The 20,012-nt window shown below is 37.8% G+C and overlaps 2 protein-coding genes across 2 annotated transcripts; one reads left to right on the top strand and one right to left on the bottom strand.

Annotated features, from left to right (window-relative positions):
• Positions 1-4,743: 4,743 nt before the first annotated feature.
• On the bottom strand, positions 4,744-9,707 carry LOC140138359 (monomeric sarcosine oxidase-like). Its single transcript, XM_072160262.1, has 5 exons — positions 9,576-9,707; positions 8,931-9,066; positions 7,590-8,171; positions 6,821-6,958; positions 4,744-5,082 (listed from the first exon to the last, which is right to left on the bottom strand). Exons 1-5 carry the CDS (start codon positions 9,705-9,707, stop codon positions 4,832-4,834), a joined length of 1,239 nt encoding a protein of 412 aa, XP_072016363.1. The 3' UTR covers positions 4,744-4,831.
• A 2,310-nt stretch (positions 9,708-12,017) lies between these two features.
• Positions 12,018-19,894, top strand: LOC140136888 (peroxisomal sarcosine oxidase-like). The gene is made up of 5 exons (XM_072158509.1): positions 12,018-12,152; positions 12,447-12,582; positions 15,456-16,037; positions 16,428-16,565; positions 17,280-19,894. Exons 1-5 carry the CDS (start codon positions 12,018-12,020, stop codon positions 17,567-17,569), a joined length of 1,281 nt encoding a protein of 426 aa, XP_072014610.1. The 3' UTR covers positions 17,570-19,894.
• Positions 19,895-20,012: the final 118 nt, after the last annotated feature.

Raw genomic sequence — 20,012 nt, 5'->3', positions numbered from 1 at the left:
TTATGAGCCCTTAGTGCCAGCACAGCATCTGTATAATCCACTTTATTATTTCCAAGGTACAGCAACTATACGTGCTTGATCATAGTATGCACCAAATACCGTCCTGTTGGTGCAATTCTAGAAAACGAGGATACAACATGGCAAAATGAAGTTGTTGTGTTTTATTTTCAAACCTGATATTTGTGTCAATAATGTGTACCCCGGGATGGATTATTGGGGGAACCAAAAAAGGGGGAAAAGATTTTCGTCAAGTTCTAATGTCCTTCTGATATCAAATATGTTGAGCCCTAGACGTATACTAAAATTTACATAAACATAACCTAAACTTAAGGGATGAGGTATGAACGTTTGGACAGTATTTATTGTGGGACATTAGAGCACATCAGACATATCGAATTGCATTCTGAATACGAAGAATGTCCTTCTGAATTCTGATATCAAATAATTTTGATTTTTTGAAATTCGCAATGTAATACACATTTTATGGCAAATGATTAAAAATTGATATTTTTGATATTTAACAGTACTTGAAGTAAACTTTATAACTCTGATGATTTATACTTAAAGTGTATGTAGGTGGGATGAAAAGCCGACGATCAAAATTTTGACCTTTCGTATTGAAGATATGGATTTTTTCCCCAAAACACCAAAAAAAAAATAAAGTCTTTTGGGGAAAATCCATATCTTCAATGTGAAAGGTCAAAATTGTCAATTGATCGTCGGCTTTCCCTCCCAGCTACATACACTTTAAGAATATATCATTAGATTTATAAAATTTACATCGAGTACTGTTAGTGTTATATATCAAAAATGTGAAAAATATCAAATTTTAATAATTCGTCATAAAATGTGTATTATATTGTGAATTTCAAAAAAGAAAATTATTTGATATCAGAAAGACATTCTTCGTATTCAGAATGTAATTCGATGTGTCTGATGTGCTCTCATGTCCCACAAAAATACTGTCGAAACGCTCATTCCAGATCCCTTACCTATATATCGAATTTAATAGGCCTACATGTATATTTTAATTACCTTAATTGTTTTAGGCTCATCAGGTCCAATTAAACAAACTTTTGTTTCAGGATCCATAGATGCATGATAAGCAGCCGCTGAACCCCACAAACCAGCACCAACCACACATATATCGTAAACACAGTCAGCCATGTTTAATGCTTTGCATGTACATGTACCGTGCAGTGTGGACTCATATGGTTGGCCAAACAGTTCATAACGTTCATTAATACGTGTATTCGAAATTTCGAATACGCGCAATGGAACAGACCAATCAGCGTTGAGTTTCGAGAACGTGGGAGGAAATTTTAAAGCCCGTGTATTTAAATCGAGGCACGTAAACAACCTCGTTCACTGCAGATAAAAATTCAGAGATAATTTTAATCCTCACCGTGCTACATCACGCCGTTTTTTGTTTTATATGACGGGAATGAACAGAACATGCTAAAAGATCAGAGAATAAAGTCGTTTTTGGTATTTTCATACCTTTTAAGGGGAGAAGGGTTAAAGGTAGGCCTATCGGCTTCCTTTATATAAAATGCTTTTTCAAAAATTCCTTTGGGGGAATTCAAGAATGCATTTATTCCGATTTTGAAATATTTTCTGATGTAGCAAAAAATAGATAGGGTACACTCCACTCCTAATACCAACTTTATTCTATGTGGAATACATTTATTCCGTCCTGGAATAAAAACATTTTAAACAGCGGATAGTGTATGTAACAAATGAATTTGTTAGGCTACATATAATATGAATTATTCTTTGAAAGTAGAGGATATTAGAACAGTGACCGTATCCTGCCCCTAAAGCGGCCGATACCGAACAACAACACATACACAGCCTTGACCTGCGGTTGTCCAAATTCTGAGGGATTTGCATGCTGGTCAGGTAGAAGATAAATATACAGAGTGACCTTCAGCCTCTCCGTGTTTGCTACCGTATAGGCTGCATGCATGGGGTGTATCCTGCATAAGTTAGTGTTCATGTTCAAACCTGACACCTACCTCAGGTTCAAACACATGTTAAGTTTACGCTGTATGACTGTATGTTTCTGTTTTTAGGGATGATTATCCTAATGTCTAATAAATGATGAGGGGCAGTAATTTGGTAGTATGCACCCTTACAACACACATAGCGCGGTGTTTCTTTATGCAAAATAAAAGTTATGCAAAGCATCATACTTTGTAAGTATGTAGAAATGAATGCTATATCGGGTCCGTTTCAAAATAATCTTCATTCACATTCTTCTCCCGCTTCTTATTCTTATAATAATTATAAGCCTTTTGATTATTAAGTTAAGTTTGTTATTAGTGCACGAGGACAAGTGCCAATTGCGTTGATATCACATGCGGGCAGTCTCACGAGGTCGAAATTGTAACCCACGTTCTCGAATCTAAACGCTGATTGGTTTATTCCATTACGCGTATTCGAAATTTCGAATACACGTATTAGTACACGTTATGAACTGCTTAGCCAACCATAGACTCAACGTTCACGTTCACGTTGTAGTTATTGCCCTATTGAACATTTAATATAGACTTATTGTTTTGATTCCGGTTCATCATGTTCATGGTCTAAGTGAAGACTATAAATGATATGCGCATTGTGCATACTAAAGTCTGTTCAGTCATAAGTTGCAACATGACCTACAGCACTAAAATGCTGTAGTAAATTATGGTATGGTATGAGATATGGATAATGGATAATGGAGTTGTTTTGTGCGTTTTGCACAGACTTTACTTTAGGGACCAGTCAATATTTAACCAAAATAGGAAAGCACTAAATTTAAAAAGTAGGTCTACACGGCGGCGTAGGGAGGGGTTCTTAATGGAAAGTTACGGGCGGGGGTACGGGCCGAATGTGCGGCACTATAATATTCGGGGTGTATTTTCAGCCATTTAGTTTGTTTGGTTTAGGCTTATTGATGACCCTCAATTTTATGAAAATATGGTTTAAAGACGGATGTTTTCCAAATTAATCCAACATTTCTCTTCTTATAACTGCCAATTAGTATGTTTTTAGCAAAATTTCCAAAAAAAAATCCTTCAACAGAAAATTAATGGTATAATTTCGGGTCTCTTTTTCGTCAAATGTGGTTTAAAGTCGGGTCTGTTTTTAAAATTCTAACCGCACATCCCCATCCGAACCAAAGTTGAGACCCCCATAGGACAATCCTTGACACTAATTAAAAAAAGAAGAAGGAAAAACAAATTAATAATGACCCCTTAAAATAAAAGCACTTTCATCACAATTTTAAAACTATCGTAATTTGTGTTGAATACCAAAAGCAGTGAGGTATCTTCTGTAAAATACTGATTAGGGTTTACACCCCTCGGGCGATAGTGTTCGCGCTCCTGGCTCCTGGCTAGCCTATCGGGACAATCTTTTATGTAATTTTTATTTTATGATATGCTATTTGTATATGTGTATTTTTGATGTATTTTAGCCAGTTATGTATGTATGTATGTAAATAAATAAATAAATAAATAAATAAATAAATAAATAAATAAATAAATAAATAAATAAATAAATAAATAAATAAATAAATAAATAAATAAATAAATAAATAAATAAATAAATAAATAAATAAATAAATAAATAAATAAATAAATAAATAAATAAATAAATAAATAAATAAATAATAAATAAAGTTACAGGGTGTCCCAAAAGTAATAATTGTACCATATATAAAATATTTCCAATTCTTTTATAGTTGTAAAGTATCTTTTTGATTTATTTGACCCAAAGTTATGAAAATTTGTATTATCTAAATTTTGAAACATGCTTTCCTTCGCGGAAAATGTAGTAATTCACACAACAAATCTAAGTTTTGTTTCATATTGCCAAAAACGATCATTTTCCATGATTGGTACAAATTCATCGCACAAATTTAATTCAATCCATTAAGTGCTCGGTTAGCGACGTTTTCGCGTATTTTTGTGAGAGCCGAGAACACATCAGGCACTCTACCACAATACGAGGCGTGCCCTTCTGATATCAATTTTGGAAATTCGCGATATAATACAAATTGTATGGCAAATTATTTTTAAAAAATGATATTTTTGACATTTAACAGTCCTCGAAGTAAATTGTATAAATCTAATGATCATGTAAAGAAAAAACAACAAGGTACACCAACTTGACGTGGGGGAAACAGGTAAAATACAGACTAGACAGAACGTAGAGGGGGATAAAAACAGCAAATGGCTTTATAAGTAGGTATTGTTCGATGAATTACCAGTTCCAGAGACCCACAGCCTGCAACCTGCAAAAACAACAGGTATCAATGGGAATACAAAAGTACACTAGAACAAAAGATGAAAATCACTCGGCACATAAGCAGACACGATAAACCAAACAACCAATGTAGGCACAAAAAACAGGCAATGTTCAATGGCCAAAAATTGTCAATTACAAAGCCCAGTCAGGAAAACAGTATTATACAAAAGTACACTGGAAGTGATAAGACAGAAACCGACTTTTGGAGCAGATAAATTGCTCTTCTTAAGGGACAGACAACAAAATATTAAATCACAAAGCAAAAACTACATGCTGTAGTTTAAGCTAGTTTAAAAACTTGTTGGTATATTAGCTTATAGTGAACTTGCTTTCAGACGTTTTCGTCTTGTTTGCTACTTAGTTCTATTTGAACTTGCCTGTTTTTGACTTGAATTTTGTTTTAATTCGATAATGTATAATAGTGCACTGCTCTCATGAAGCCCCCCCCCCTTCAAGGCCTCAACTCAGCACACCATCGCCGCGCCATAGCTCTCAGTAGTATACTCATGGCCTATATACTTTGTATTTATCTTTCCATCTAAAGTCTGCTAGATATATTTTCCTTTTTGAATTCAACTTTAAAATATTCCTCAGGAAGATCATAATCCCACTGTCCTTTAGTTATCATCTTAGCTGCTATTTTGCCCACTTCATACGACCACCTTGCACCGACACCATTCCCACCGACAGCAATTCCAATTTGTGGCGTAATCATGTCAATGTATGGTAAACCACTTCGAGTAGCTGTAACAACGCATGTATCGACGTGATCGGAGAGCGGGTGAAGACCTTAAAATAAAATGAGAGTAAAATACAAGATATGGACGGTTTGTAATCGTCCGTTATTCGGCAATATACGAATAGAGCTCAAATTCAAATATGTCGAAGAAACCTTTTTGGCCACATTTTGTGTGTATAGACCAAAAGAGGACTTCCCCGCACACTAAAGGTCCGTTTATACTACCACCGCATTTGCGATGCGTTGCTTTGCGATGCCGATATATCGATTACTTTTGCCGCAACTCAACGCAACTCATCGCATTTGCAAGTTAAAATGTATTTAACTTTATTGCGATATCGCAATGCAGTAGTTCGCAGTACGATGCAGTGCGACAACGCATCGCATCGCAAACAACGCATCGCAAATGCGGTGGTAGTATGAACGGACGCAAGTGTGTACGCAAGTGTGTACGCAAGCTAACACACTAAACACTAACGCACTTATACCTCCGTGACAATGCTCCCCCTCCCCGTAAGGCGCATCCCCGCGCCTTTTACTTCCTGGACTCACTGCCAGCCACTGTATGAACGCCTAACCCTTACCGATGGGTGGATCCGCCTGGTGTTAAGAAACACCAGGGACCACCGCTGCCACCATTTTTGTCACAAACCGCTCACGGAAGTATTCTGCGCCTTCTCGAGCCACTTCCGGTCCTGCCGGGACACGAACCCACGACCCTGGGAATAAGAGGCGAGCGCGCTAGTGTATAGACCAAAAGAGGACTTCCCCGTCAGGTCTATAACACTAAAGGTTCGTTCATACTACCACCGCATTTGCGATGCGTTGCTTTGCGATGCCGATATATCGATTACTTTTGCCGCAACTCAACGCAACTCGTCGCATTTCCCAGTTAAAATGTATTTAACTTTATTGCGATATCGCAATGCAGTACTTGCAGTGTGATGCAGTGCGACAACGCACCGCATCGCAAAGCAACGCATCGCAAATGCGGTGGTAGTATGAACGGACCTTAACGCACTTATACCTCCGTGACAATATGCCTAATCCTATATTATTGTAGATACTGGTAAGGGCATGCATGTGGCTTATATAGGATGGCTGCAGTATAAACCACATCAGACACTTAGAAATGTTGGTCCATCCAAAAGATAAACGAGATGTAAACCAAACTTCAGACTGTGTATACGAAATACCGTGTCTCAACTGTGACAAGTCCTACATAGGCGAAACATCTAGACTATTTGGCACCAGACTGAAAGAACATAAAACTGAAGCAGAAAAGGCTTCAAAGAAAGCCTTCACTAGATCTCAGAGACAGGCCTCCATTACAGGGATAACAAATCGGCAATATTAAACTGATCATGTTTCTGAGGAAAACCATGTTATTGGATGGGAACAGTCGGAAATAAAGGACAGAGAACAGAACAGAAATAAGAGATATATCAAGGAAGCCATCTGGATAAGAAAGAAGGGGGCCAAAACACTCAACAGAGACCAAGGGAACTACTTTCTTCCGCATATTTATGACCAAGTCCTAAAACAAACAGCGCCACCAACGTCAGCTCCACCAGGAAGCAGCCGTCGAGGTGCAGGAATTGGTCATTCAATTTGAGAAAGTGCTAAGTGTTAGCACGAAACTGTCATTGATCGAGGTATGTAACATCTAATTCTGGGTTTGCTACGAAGAATTTTGCTATATTTATTTCATTGACAATCCTGATTTACTTATTTGCGGATCTATGATAAAGTGTGCAAGAATTAAACAATGAAGTTAGTGTCCTTTACCTGGTATGTACATTTGTATCATCTTCTTCAGTCTGTCGGTAACTTGTGGTTCTCCATCACCACGATACCAGTCAGCAACCTCTTCCCTTTTCCCAAAATATCCGAGACGTCCATGGCCAATCTTAAGATAGGTCTTACCTGGAAATCAAAACACATCATCAAATTAAATTTGAAAAAAAAAATACATATTTAGTATTTACATATTAAGAACTTGCAGCGATGGATGCTCTTCTATATATATATTTTAAAAAAAGTTCCCGATAATTATGTTTATCGAGGTAGGACAAGTGATATCAATCTTTTGAATCAACATGATCAACAGCCTTTCTTTAGTCGGGGCGAATCATTTTTGACCCTAACATTTGTATTGTGAAGACCATTTGAAAATGCTAACGCTGATGTATTTGTGCAATATACGCCATGTACACTCCCCTTTATCTGTTTATCTATGTTCAAGACAAGAGTGTAATTTTAAGTATAAAATAGAATACCACGAGAAATGAACATAATAATTTACCCAATATTAATGAATTTGCTGTTCTCTTTTTAACAAAGCTTATAAAGAGTTTGATTTGTCTCATAGAATATGGAATTGAAGATAGAATTGAAAAAATCTAGTTTGCGTCTCACGTCAGGGCAAAGGCGCGGTGTGATTGGTTGCTGACCTGTGCAGTACGGCATGATACCGGGAATTATATCTGGTTGTCAGGATGTCATACGCAAACTAGTCTTTTTAATTCGGTCTTCAATAATAGTGGTTGGTATTTACCATCTGGATATCTAACAGGTGGACACATGTAGCAATCTGCAAGGTTGTCTTCTCTCGACATAGCACTTATTGTCGGCATCCCGCGTAACTTCTCCACGTCCTTTACACTAAGCTCAAGCCTCAGTGTCTGCGTTAGCGCAAGTCTTATATCTGGCATGAGGTGTGGCGGAAGAAGCGGTTTGGAAAAGGTAAATCCTCCGGTACAAAGAAGTACTTTATGTGATTTGATGATATGACCGTCTTCTGTAACCACCTCGAGAATCGTGTGTCTATTCTCGAGATCATACTTCTTGTTGATTTGGTCCACAATAGAGGTAACAATATCGCACCCTTGGGAGCTTGCAGCTTGCTTCTGAGCAGATACAAGTTGTCTTGGGTTGACCATACCACAATTTGACAGCTGAACTACTCCTTCGTTACTGTTGCCAATACACAGGTAAGGCCACCACCGCTTCAGGTGGCTACATGACAACACACGGTGCTCCAGTCTCAAACGTTCTGAAGTTCTTTTTGAATTCAATACATACTGACTTCCAATTTTGCCGAAGTTTAGATTGCGACATGGAGTATAAAACGGCATGCCTAAAAAAATAAGATACCGGGAATTATAGAATCAGAATAAAACAGTAGGGTCCGTATGCACAAACGAGTTAGACCAGGTCTAAGGTTAGACCTGGTCTAAGCATGCTAAGTGGAATTTAATCCCAGGAGAAAGGACATTTTCCTTTGCATTTGCTTAAGTTATTTTGTATTATTTTTGAATTTTGCATTTAAATTTGGAATTTGCTATCAAAGGAAATAAGAGTAAAGGATCATTCCTGATGAAACTAAATTCCACTTAGACCCGGTCTAACTTTAGACCCGGTCTAACTTTAGATCCTGGTCTAACTCTTTTGTGCATATGGACCTAAGTGTTAAAGCCATAAGATATTATTAAAAAGTTGTTATTCTTTGCCAAACATGAATATGAAAGAAATGCACGTCTTCTAATCTTAAAAACAGACGAAAAGTGATTAGTTTTGAATGATAATTTTTTTCTAAGAAATTCACATATTGATTTCAACAAATTGATTGTAAAAACAGTACTTATACTATATAGACTTTAAACACTTTTCTAAGCACTATAATATTACACCACATTTAAAAAAACATGTTTAGGAATATTTTTGGCGACGCAATGAATTGGGTCGCCAAAAGATATTACAATTTCAGATATAGCCGACAAGAAAAGATTTTGCTTTGTTACATTATGGCTCTAGTCGAGTAAGTTAGGCCCTATGTCAATGAATGGTTTTTAAGCTACAATAATTATCTAGTTCCTAAAACGTGTGCATGTCATACCTGTTTCACTTTCCAGAATTCCAAAACTTTGATGAGACCTTCTTGCTAATTCTGCGTCCGTATCATTACCGACATTTTGTCTCGTAATTCGTGCTTCGTCATAGTAAGCACCAAAGACCGTCCGTCCGGTACATTTCTGTATGATTGTGACGGAAATACAAGCACCCAAAATGTCCAGAAAAGGCTACTTGAAACACTAAAAGGGGTGGGGGTGCAAACTATATGCATCTTGCTTATTCATCTAAGTTTGCCTTTTGTTAGATATAATGATTATTTATTATTATAACATTTCCAATTCTACAGGTTGTGCTTAATTTTAAAGTATTTTTCATGTAATATCCAGTGTTGTGCACCCTTGAATCTAACATCAAGCACACGGTATGTTTAAAGTATCGCTGATGCATAAAATACCGTGCGCATGATGGTAAGGGCGCACAACACTAGATATTAGAGCTTGCGATTTCCAAATGTGGGTATCATACACCCGTGCATGACGGTGCATCTCAGTATCAAAATCACTCTCATGTGACGGGATTTTGAATAGATGCACTGCACTGGCGTATGATACCCAAGTTTAGAAAAGCTCTCTATTACTCTTCCACATTTCACCCACAAAAACAAAACATTACCGCAAAAATTAAATACCTTAGATTTTGGCTCATCAGGTCCAATTAAACAAACTTTTGATTCAGGATTTAACGACGCATGATAAGCAGCCGCTGAACCCCACAGACCAGCACCAACCACACAAATATCGTAAACACAATCAGTCGTCATGCTATCCGCCGTTGGTAAAAAATTGTAAAACAAAATCGACTCAAATTAATATCAACCTTTAAGCTTGGCTTGAGCATTTTGCTTGAGCCTGGTCCCATCAGGACCCAAGTGTGTGTCGACCCACTCGGACCGACTGGTTAAACAAACAGTGTTTAGAGGAAGTATTGGGCCAAAAAAATAACAGTTTTGTCTCATGTTCCCCGCGCGAGTTTGATTTATACAATTTTGTATATAGATCTGTTCGCACCGCAACTCCGAAATTGTACACTAGATATAGACTGTATTCCAGCTAAACATGGACATAGAATTGTATTTACAGAGGCTTATATTTTGAAATAATAAAATAGCCAAAATTGGCGTTGTTCATTATGCATATAAATTAGGGGCTGTTCAATAATTAAGTGTACCCCCGGTATGGTGAATTCTCAAAGTGGTCTGCCAAAATCGCTTGCCCCCCCCCCCTTTGGCCGTGCCAAAAAATCTTTGCCCCCCCCTTTTTTTTGACGTGCCAAAAAACCTTTGCCTGCTCCCCTTTTGACGTGCAAAAAACTCTTTGCCCGCGCCCCCTTTACGCACTAAGATTTTGGGGAACCCGAATTTAAACCTTAAATTGTCCTATCATATAATTTTGCATATCGCTACGCCTTCCAAACAGTGTCATCGCCCCGATATCTTCATGGCAGAAATCGCCATGGTAGGTTGAATCCACAGCCACGCATGGCCATTTTGTTCCGACATTTGAGACGCATAATGAGCCGATAATTGATCTCTCTGTGTGTGAGTGAGCATGTATACGCCATATGTGGGGGTGTGCTCACACTACGCTGTGTGTGACCTGTCAGTGTGTGTGTGAGTGTAAGCATGTATACGCCATGTGAGTGAGTGCTCACATCAGAAAATCAGAATATTTTTGAGTTCAAGACGCACGCTTCTTTCTCAAAACGCTAGCTAACAACTATCATATCCGTTGAACATATATATTCAAGTGCAAGGAACAAAATCTGGTTTCTTTAGACGAAATCAATTACGGGAGATATTCATCATTTTCTACCCCGGTATCCAAAGATTTATCGTCTGAATATCAAATCGTGCATAGCACATTCACGTGTTCATTTCAGTGTCTCTGCTGTATAATGTAATTATTAACCGGGCGATGGTGTGTACCAGATATCAATCACCTAAATGCTAACCTGATACGTTGTCATTAAAGTGTGTATTTGAACCATATACCTACCGTGCCTGGGTGTATCGCACCACCGGCCCATCATCTGCCAACAACAACGTAACGTAAATGTATATGGCTCAATCCCATGATGCAATGCACGCATTAACCTAAAATCAACGGGAATTTATTCGAAAATCATGAAATTTTACGGTTACCTGAAAGACGCCGAACTATTTCAGATGATGATTTGTACCTATAACCATTGCGTACATGTAAAAAACCAGACTTTGTACTGAGCTAATTTGACCGAAATTGAGGGCGTTCTGTGCGCGATATCTCTCAATGCCCCTTTAAGGGACGTACCATTAGATATCAAAGGGGCTCGGTAGTTGGGGTCGTAGTGACAATTTTTCTAGCACCTCGGTGGAGCAAAAAAATAGACTTTAACACGTCGGTGAAGCAACAAATGTTCTATATTTTCAGCCAGTGGCGAAGCCAGTGGGGGAAGGGGCCGGTACATGTAAGGCCGTCGGTAGACGGAAGGCGTTGGTGAAAAAAAGGGTTAACAATAGACTATTTTTACTCATGGTGACAGAAAAAAAATTGTTAAAAAATGATGAAAAATTGTGAATTATACATAAAAATTTTTGGTGTTTTTATGTTGGTACCGCCTATTATCCTTTATTATATATTTTTATATCAACCATGAAATTAAAATGTTAAAATAAAAAATTTGCTGCGATCCTTCTACCTTGAAGTTTACTTTGTCTGGAGTTGTCTATGTAATGTTATGATAGGCTTATCAAAATAAGACAATATCTGATAATATATTCAGTTGATAACGATATGTAACATTTAACCCTGGACCTTAGGGAGCGGTCATTATTTTCACCGGAGGGGCGAATGTGAAATGCGACTTTTTTTGTCAGGAAAGAGGGGGGAATGTTAAGTTTTGAATGGAGAAATTTCATAAAATAAAGGGGAATGCGGATTTTTTGAACGGAAGCGAAGGGGGAATGGGAATTTTGAAATCCTCCATTCCCCCGGCATAAATAGTGATCGGTCCCTTAGACATTTTAACAGTGGCATGTTGTTGGGTAACACAGATACAGGTGCCAACTTTAATAACAAATGGTAATATCGATATGGCTGACTGCGTTGTTTACGATATATGTGTGGTTGGTGCTGGTTTGTGGGGTTCAGCGGCTGCTTATCATGCGTCTATGGATCCTGAAACAAAAGTTTGTTTAATTGGACCTGATGAACCGACAACAAAACAGGTATATGCATCGTTAGCAAAATGTTATTCCTTCATTTGCATTATAATTTATTTATGTACAAAGTAGTACCCATTGGTTGATAACCATACTCTAGCATTGTCTAGTATACTAAATTTCTATCTCTATGGTGTTGCCAGAAATGGTATGAAACAACATCGCGTAAATTCCGGTTTTGTACATTCAATTATTTTATTATCATGTAATAATAATAAAAATTCTGCAAAATATATCCAATATCAGACCGTTTTGACACTGACATTTTTTCGTCATCATGTTTAATGCTACCTTTAATAGGAATTTACTGAAAGAACGGTATTTGGTGCCCATTATGACGAAGCCAGGATTACACGACAAAATGTAGGCAATATGACTGACGCAGAAATAGCACGGCGGTCTCATGACGGATTTGGTGTATTGGAAAGCAAAACAGGTAGGCCCCTACTCAACAAACCCCCAACTAGTCCTTCCTTGACGGACTATATCTACGACGTATGGTTCTTCTAGACGGACTAACCCCATCAACACCCGTTTCATCTTGTATTCCCTATCCATATTATTATGTGATCTGTTTCTACAGAAAACGACTAGATAAAAAATAGCCCCGCAGGGCGAGCCTTACATATTGTATCTGATAATTAATGTGTTGAGAATATATTCAGCTTTAGAAAACTATTAAGAAAGACTATAAACTTCGTAAATTGGTAAACAACTTAGGGACCGTTCACAAACACTTTTAGGGGGCCTGGTGCAAAAAAGGGGCCTTACAAGTTTTGACCCTCCTAAGGGGGGGACTGAAATTTTGTGGTCTGTGAAAAAGGGGCCCTGAAAACTTTTTGCGATGAAATGTTTTTGCTTCAGGCCCCCCACAAGTGTTTGTGAACGGTCCCTTATTAACATTAACAATACACTCTTATTTTGCCACATACGAAATCCTTAAACAACCTTATGCAATCGTAAGCAACGTGTTCACTACATGGCGCGCGCGGTTTATTGGTTAAAAAAGTGTAACTCTCTTCACCGTTTAAGAAACCTAATCAATGGTTGGTTATATTTGTAACTTTTGACATATTAAACAGCCAAATTCGGCGTTAATCATCCCGAGTTAAAACGTCTAAACAACTGAGTTGTTTACAAAAATTAAGCACAATATTGTTTATATATATATATATATTTATTCAGCTATCGTTTACTTATTTTGGATCAGACCAAAACAAACAAACAAACAAAAACAGACAGATACCGTCCCATATATCCACGAGTATCCATGCATAGAAATTTCTCTGTATTCGTTGCACATAGGTTATGCTTCCACAACACACTACACACATGCATGCATGCATTCGCAGTGCATCGATCCCGTATCGAATGCCGTGTACCGACGTGTATGAATTTACACTGCACGGAGAGCTACGGAGCTGACAGATTCGAATCAAGTTCGATCTTTAAAACTTCCAAAACCACTCCATAGACGAATCCAACGAGCCAAGCAGGATTTGGTCGGCCATATTATGGTCCCCGCATGCACCAAACAGGTGTTGTGAGTGCCCAATTGGGTGGATTTAACCCGCTTAACATTCGATGTGAGATTCTTTTGTGTTGTTAACTGTCATCATTCTTTTGTCTACGTGTAACACGGGTGATAGAATGCAGTTTAAAATACCCTTCAAGGCCGCATCATTTCACATTTTAGGTGAGATCGTTGGGTCCCCGTCGCGGCTATGGCCGCCATTGAGGTGCAGGAATGCGTGAAATTGGATTCGTCTATATCGCCTCTCATGGTAATTCAGTATTATCCTGGGCTTCCTGGCTACACATCGGAATAATGTAGATGGAAATTGAAGTATATATTCCGGCAAATTTTATGATCATTGTACTCTTTAATCAATCTTCGATTAAAATAAGGGTTGCGCGAACTTTATTGACGAAGTAAAACAGATGTTGCTTAGTCACGCAGATGTTCTTGAAACAGATTCATCAGGATCGTTCATAGTTCAATTAAAGTAGAAAAGGTTCTTTTTCAGATCCAATTATTCTGGTACTTACTCAGAAATATTTCAATTCCTATCAGGAATCTTGATCACTCTGTTGTGGTGTTTCTAGATGTTTGATGAAACGGCAACACTGTTTGGTCTTGATGACGTTTCCAAACTTCCTGGTTGCCGTTTGTTGATGAGTTGATCGTAGATCTTGTCTAGTTTGTAAGCCCCCTCGTCTTTGTTCATGGTGTTATGCCCCTACTTCTTATCCAGATTGCCTCCTTCAGCCAGCGTGTTGTTTTGTCTGCTTCTTGGTCAATGATCTGTGCCTCCTCCCACCCAATTACGTGATTTTTGCTGCTACATGTTCTGCTATTGCTGATTTATGAATTTCTGATGTTGAGACTTTTCTTTGTGCCCTAGTAAAGCTTTTTGCACTCACTTTCTCAGTTTCTGTTTTATGTTCTGAAAGTCTTGTACCGAACAAGCGACTAGTTTCACCAATATATGTTTTGGGACAGTTTTGGCACGGTATTTCGTAAATAGCCTCTGCTGTCTGCAATGGGTCGCGTTTGTCCTTAGGGTGTACAAGTAGGTTTCGTAGTGTGCGGTGGGGTTTGAAACAAGTGGAAAATCCGTGTTTCTTGAAAACCCTGGAAACACGTTCTGACAATCCCTCAACATAGGGAATGACCACAAAACTTGTTCTTTTCTTTACTGTCATTGGAAGGCTTTCTCTTTGGTTTTGGATTCTCTTTTTCTTCTTTCACCTTGTTGATGGTCCATGCTGGGTATCCGCACGTTGCGAGTGCTTGTTTGATGTGCGACTCCTCTTTTAACATAGATGTTATTTCTTTAATCAAACATGCTGATTAAAGCATTTACTTCGCTAATGTTTAAACAATATAGCCCCTAATTAACCCTAAGAAATACGAGTAAAATATGTTGTTTAACGCAAAAAATCGTAATCAGGGCAAAAATGTTAAACAATTCTCTCTTAAACAGCGTTTTCTTAATATCAGCGATAAGAGTGTATAGTATACAAGCGGAGTATAGAATTACGTTGTTACATTAAGAGCAAAGCCATCAGTTCCATGACATAATTGTTTTTGGTAGTATGCCAGGATATGTCTGCATGTAGAGTTTCTTCCATATAATAGGGAACAATAGAAAATCCTTTCCTGGTTTGTGGTTCTAATAATAAGTACGCTATTTTTTGTATGAATGATATTGAAGATGTATAGACCAGTAATTATCCTGATCTACCATGTCTACGTTGCTACTTATTTGCTCATAATGTGCTTTTATTTCTTATATTAATTTATAGGGGTTTCATTTTACAATGATTGCAGCCACATTCTATTTGGCAAAGCCAAAAGTCCGTACGTAATAAGTTCCAAAAAAACATCAGAATTCCTCGGATTGGAACACCTTCTATTATCAAATGATGAACTAAGCCGAATGTTCCCGTATCTGACACTTGGAGATGGTAACGAATGTCTGCTGCAACTTTCAAATTGTGGTATGGTCAACCCAAGACGACTAGTATCTGCTCAGAAACTGGCGGCAAGCTCTCAAGGATGCGATATTGTGACTTCCATTGTGAACCAAATCAACGAAAAGTATGATCAAGTGAATAGAGATACGATTCTCGAGGTGGTTACAGAAGACGGTCATATGATCCAATCACGTCGAGTACTTATTTGTACCGGAGGATTTACGCTTTCGAAACCGCTTCTTCCGCCACACCTCTTACCAGACCTTAGACTCGCGCCGACGCAGACACTACGGATTGAGCTTAGTGCAGAAGACACGAAGACTTTACGCGAGATGCCGATGATATCCTCTATTGTAGGAGGAAATAATATTGAGGATTGTTATATGTGCCCGCCCGTGACTTATCCAGATGGTAAGCTTTTTAGGTTGTTTTGAATCAAATGTGGTCCACCTTTTGCACATTGTAGTTATACAGAGCGAGTAAAATACCAAACACAAATATTTTAATTATTGATTAAAGAGTTTAACTTCAACACTACACTATTTTTCGCTCACCTGGAACGTTTTCACTAATTCGACTAGCGTCTTCAGCAGATGGTGATGCTGTGATGATATCGTGTCTACAATCGGGATATCTCTCACTGATGACGTCATATGATTGACAGGATGACGTCATAGGATGTTACGATGTAGCGCCGCCCCCCCGGGCATCAGAAAGTTATCCCAGATGGGGACTATTTCTAGACCTTTGTCTACCACTACGTATGAATATCCACTCGTATATTTTAATTATTATTTTCAGGAAGAACCTATTTGAAGATAGGTCATGGCCGTCGAAAGCATTTTGAGCGGAATGATGCGATTGCTGAATGGTATCGAAGTAAAGGTGACCCAATAATTACAGAAAAGATGAACGAGATGTTAAACCGATATATTCCAGGTAGGGCCTAAATATCAAATAAAGAATGGGAATTATTCTTGCTTGCACTGCTGTAATTTTATTAATTTGTCCCATTTACAACAAGAACCACTAACCGCTTAATTTGGATATCCAACGAGTTTGCCCCGCAGGGCTACAAAGAACCACTAACCACGAAATATGGATACATCCAACAAGCTTAAACTACAAATTAGCCCCCGATAGAAAGCAGGGCTTGAAGAATGAGGGAAATTACAACAAGAACCACTAACCGCTAAATTTGAATATCCAACTGGTTTGCCCCGCAGGGCTACAAAGAACCACAAACCACGAATATGGATGATAGCTCAATCCTAATCATTCATTTAGTTCTAACTGGCAACAAAAGTTGAATTTCACTATTTGGCCAAATTTATGAATTAAGCTTTTTGGCTCTTTTTTCAAGAAATTGGTAAAATAGTGAACCTTTTCTTCTATCTTCAGTTAGTACTAAATGAATTATTAGGATTGAGCTATGTTTCACTTTGCAGAACTTGCTGATATTTTTAAATCCCAAAAAATTAGTGGTGTATTTTTCTGGTTTGGGGAGTAGTCAAGTTTCAAGCTGGAGGTAAACTGCTATCTTGGCGCTACCCCGTCAGCACTACCCAGGAATAGATAACTGCTGTTAATGCCCTGATTATACTTGAAAAAAGTAGTCAGATATTAAACTTTTATAATCTTCTATTCACGCAGGACTGCAACCACTTTCAACACAGATAGACACATGTGTTCTGTCAGGAACTCCAAGCGGGTTACCATACATCGACATGATTACGCCAGAAATTGGAATCGCTGTCGGTGGGAATGGTGTCGGTGCAAGGTGGTCGTATGAAGTGGGCAAAATAGCAGCTAAGATGATGACTAAAGGACAGTGGGATTATGATCTTCCTAAGGAATACTTTAAGGTTCAATTAGCTCGGACCAGGAAGGATAATGATATGTCAGCGGAGAATTTTAAAGTTCAAAATCAAAGTAAACTTTAACAGTGTAACATGTCCAAAGATCATTCTACTCGTGGGACCATTCACCGTCAAGAATATTAAGATGTAAAGGCGAAACGTTTTGCACGCTTTATATTATTATATACTAATTAATTATATAATTTTCCAACAATCATTTTAGGCTAAGGGTATATATTAGTAAATACAAGGTGCTTCTAAAGCCATAATGTGTTATTTGCGTAAAGAATAGATTCCAATTTAAATGTTAGTTTTCACTAATTACGTTGCCCCTATTTTATTCACAGAGCCTATAATGAATGTATTAGCTCGCCGATTGTATTATTATCATGAATATTGACATCGCTTCACATAGCTAGGACGAACAAAACAAGACGTAGGACGAAAAGCTATTTTCACACAGTTTATACGTCAAGACGTACGACGAACAGCGATATGCACACAGTTTATACATCACTGATTCAATAATACACATCCAGGTATCCACGCAATGTGTTTAGCCACCACTCGATCGGTGAACTCTGAATAAAATCGGAGATCTCCGATTTTAATATAAAAACTTAAATTTTACTGTAATTAAAGCACTTCAGTCGTTCACATGCCATTGGGCCTTACAATCGTCCAACAAGTAGAAATTCAACCAAATTTGAGGGCGTTACTGTGGAGCAAATCACACATTATGGCTTTAACTATAGCCTTAAAACATCTTTATCAAATAAAACACCGAAATCAGAGAAGATGTTCTTTACATCTTCTCTGCCCGGAATAAAACGCATCGCAGTATTTTAGTTTTAAACTCATTTCTTGCGGCAGCTTTGAATTAATTAATTAAATAAATAAATAAATAAATAAATAACGATCCACGATAATATTAATGATAATTTTATATATTGAGCTCAATCAAAAAAGACAAATGATGTAAAGAAGCATAAAGGCCCGAGGTAGGCCTGTAATGGGCAATTCCAAGCAAGCTCGCCCAAATTATCAAAATGTAAAAGTCATGTCAAGTATGTATTTTTCAACATCTCCTGTGATCAGCCCCTTATTTCATTTTGGCTTTTGCTCTGGCCCCTGACCTCATTCACCCTCACGGTCTACCTTCTTGCTACGCCCCAGGACTGGCTTGGAAAAAGGTTAGGACGTTGTCTATATTATTTGAGACTCGACTGTTATGTAGAAAGATGCTTTATTTTTAACCCTTTTAATTAATAACACCTTAGACATTAAAAGAACCATTGAAGCATTTCATGGAATTATAACTCCAGAACCATACGATTTTAAGAACTGCAGTACCTCAATATTCTAGTCCGTCTAGAAGGACTTTATCCACGCCGTCAGTCCTTCTTGACAGACTAAAATATTCTGATTCATACATGTTGTGATGTGCCCTCAGTAATATTTAATTTGATGATTTATCTTTGTTTACAAAGTTATATGAGTGATGACATTTTGGGGGAATTCCCCTCTCAAATTGAGCAAAACAAATTGAATCATTTCTAATTTTGGATCATATGGGAATACCCCTAGAGATTGTAAAGTGAAGATGATGTCACAGGATTCCCCTCAGAAAATGATGTAATGGAATTCCCCTAAGGAAGTGATGTAATGAGAAAGGTTAATGTTATAAATAAGGCTTGTGAATTCCCAAGATCACATTTGGCTATTAATACTTGGGATTTCCCATTGCTTGATATAATAAGAAAATGTAAACACAATAATGTCACAGTTGATAGTGTTGATCTGGGCTAGCTAGCTAATATGCTTACAGTCCAATTCCTTCAAAGAAAGGAAATTGCAAACCAGAAATATTTTATGTAGTCAAAGTACTACTATTTGCCAGTGTTGTCGGAGAAGATCTAGAATACGTCAAAGAACGTACTTTTTCCAAGAAAGGAATATATATTCTTCGGTCGACTTGCTGAAGTCTGGTGTTTTGATTCAACGCAACTGTCAAAATAAGTGGGGACAACTGCATCGCAGTCCTGCTTCCTGAAGATATTGTGTGAAAGGTGGAAATAGCAGCACCAAGTTTGGAGAAAACAGCGCAAGGAGTTAAGTTTAGAGAAAGCAGCGCAAGGAGATAACGGCAAGGAGAAAGCAACACCATTTTTGTGTGAGGATTTCATACACAAGGATATTTATAAACTCAAGTGTACACTGGACTTCGCTGATTTTCGCAGGACAAGTGAATAAGGATATATTACATCAGTCGTCCATAACATTGCAAGAACTTTATGATCACCAAGAAGAAGAATGCTGGCTAAGTACTAAATAGTTAAAGAGTGATTATGTTTGATTATTGTGTATGTGCATTTGTTGTCATATATTGTATGAATAATAACGTGCTTTCAATTAAAGACTTAGATTTTGTTAGCTTAATCAAACAGTGTATTTGTGTTGTGCATTCGTGTGAGTTCGGGTAAAAGGTGATGTTGGCCTTGAGTCAAGTACGACTCGTAACAATGTT

This window comes from Amphiura filiformis, chromosome 17 (assembly GCF_039555335.1).
Source record: "Amphiura filiformis chromosome 17, Afil_fr2py, whole genome shotgun sequence".
Classification (NCBI taxonomy): domain Eukaryota; kingdom Metazoa; phylum Echinodermata; class Ophiuroidea; order Amphilepidida; family Amphiuridae; genus Amphiura; species Amphiura filiformis.
Note: the sequence above shows the minus strand (reverse complement) of the source record. Positions and strands in the feature narration are given on the sequence as shown.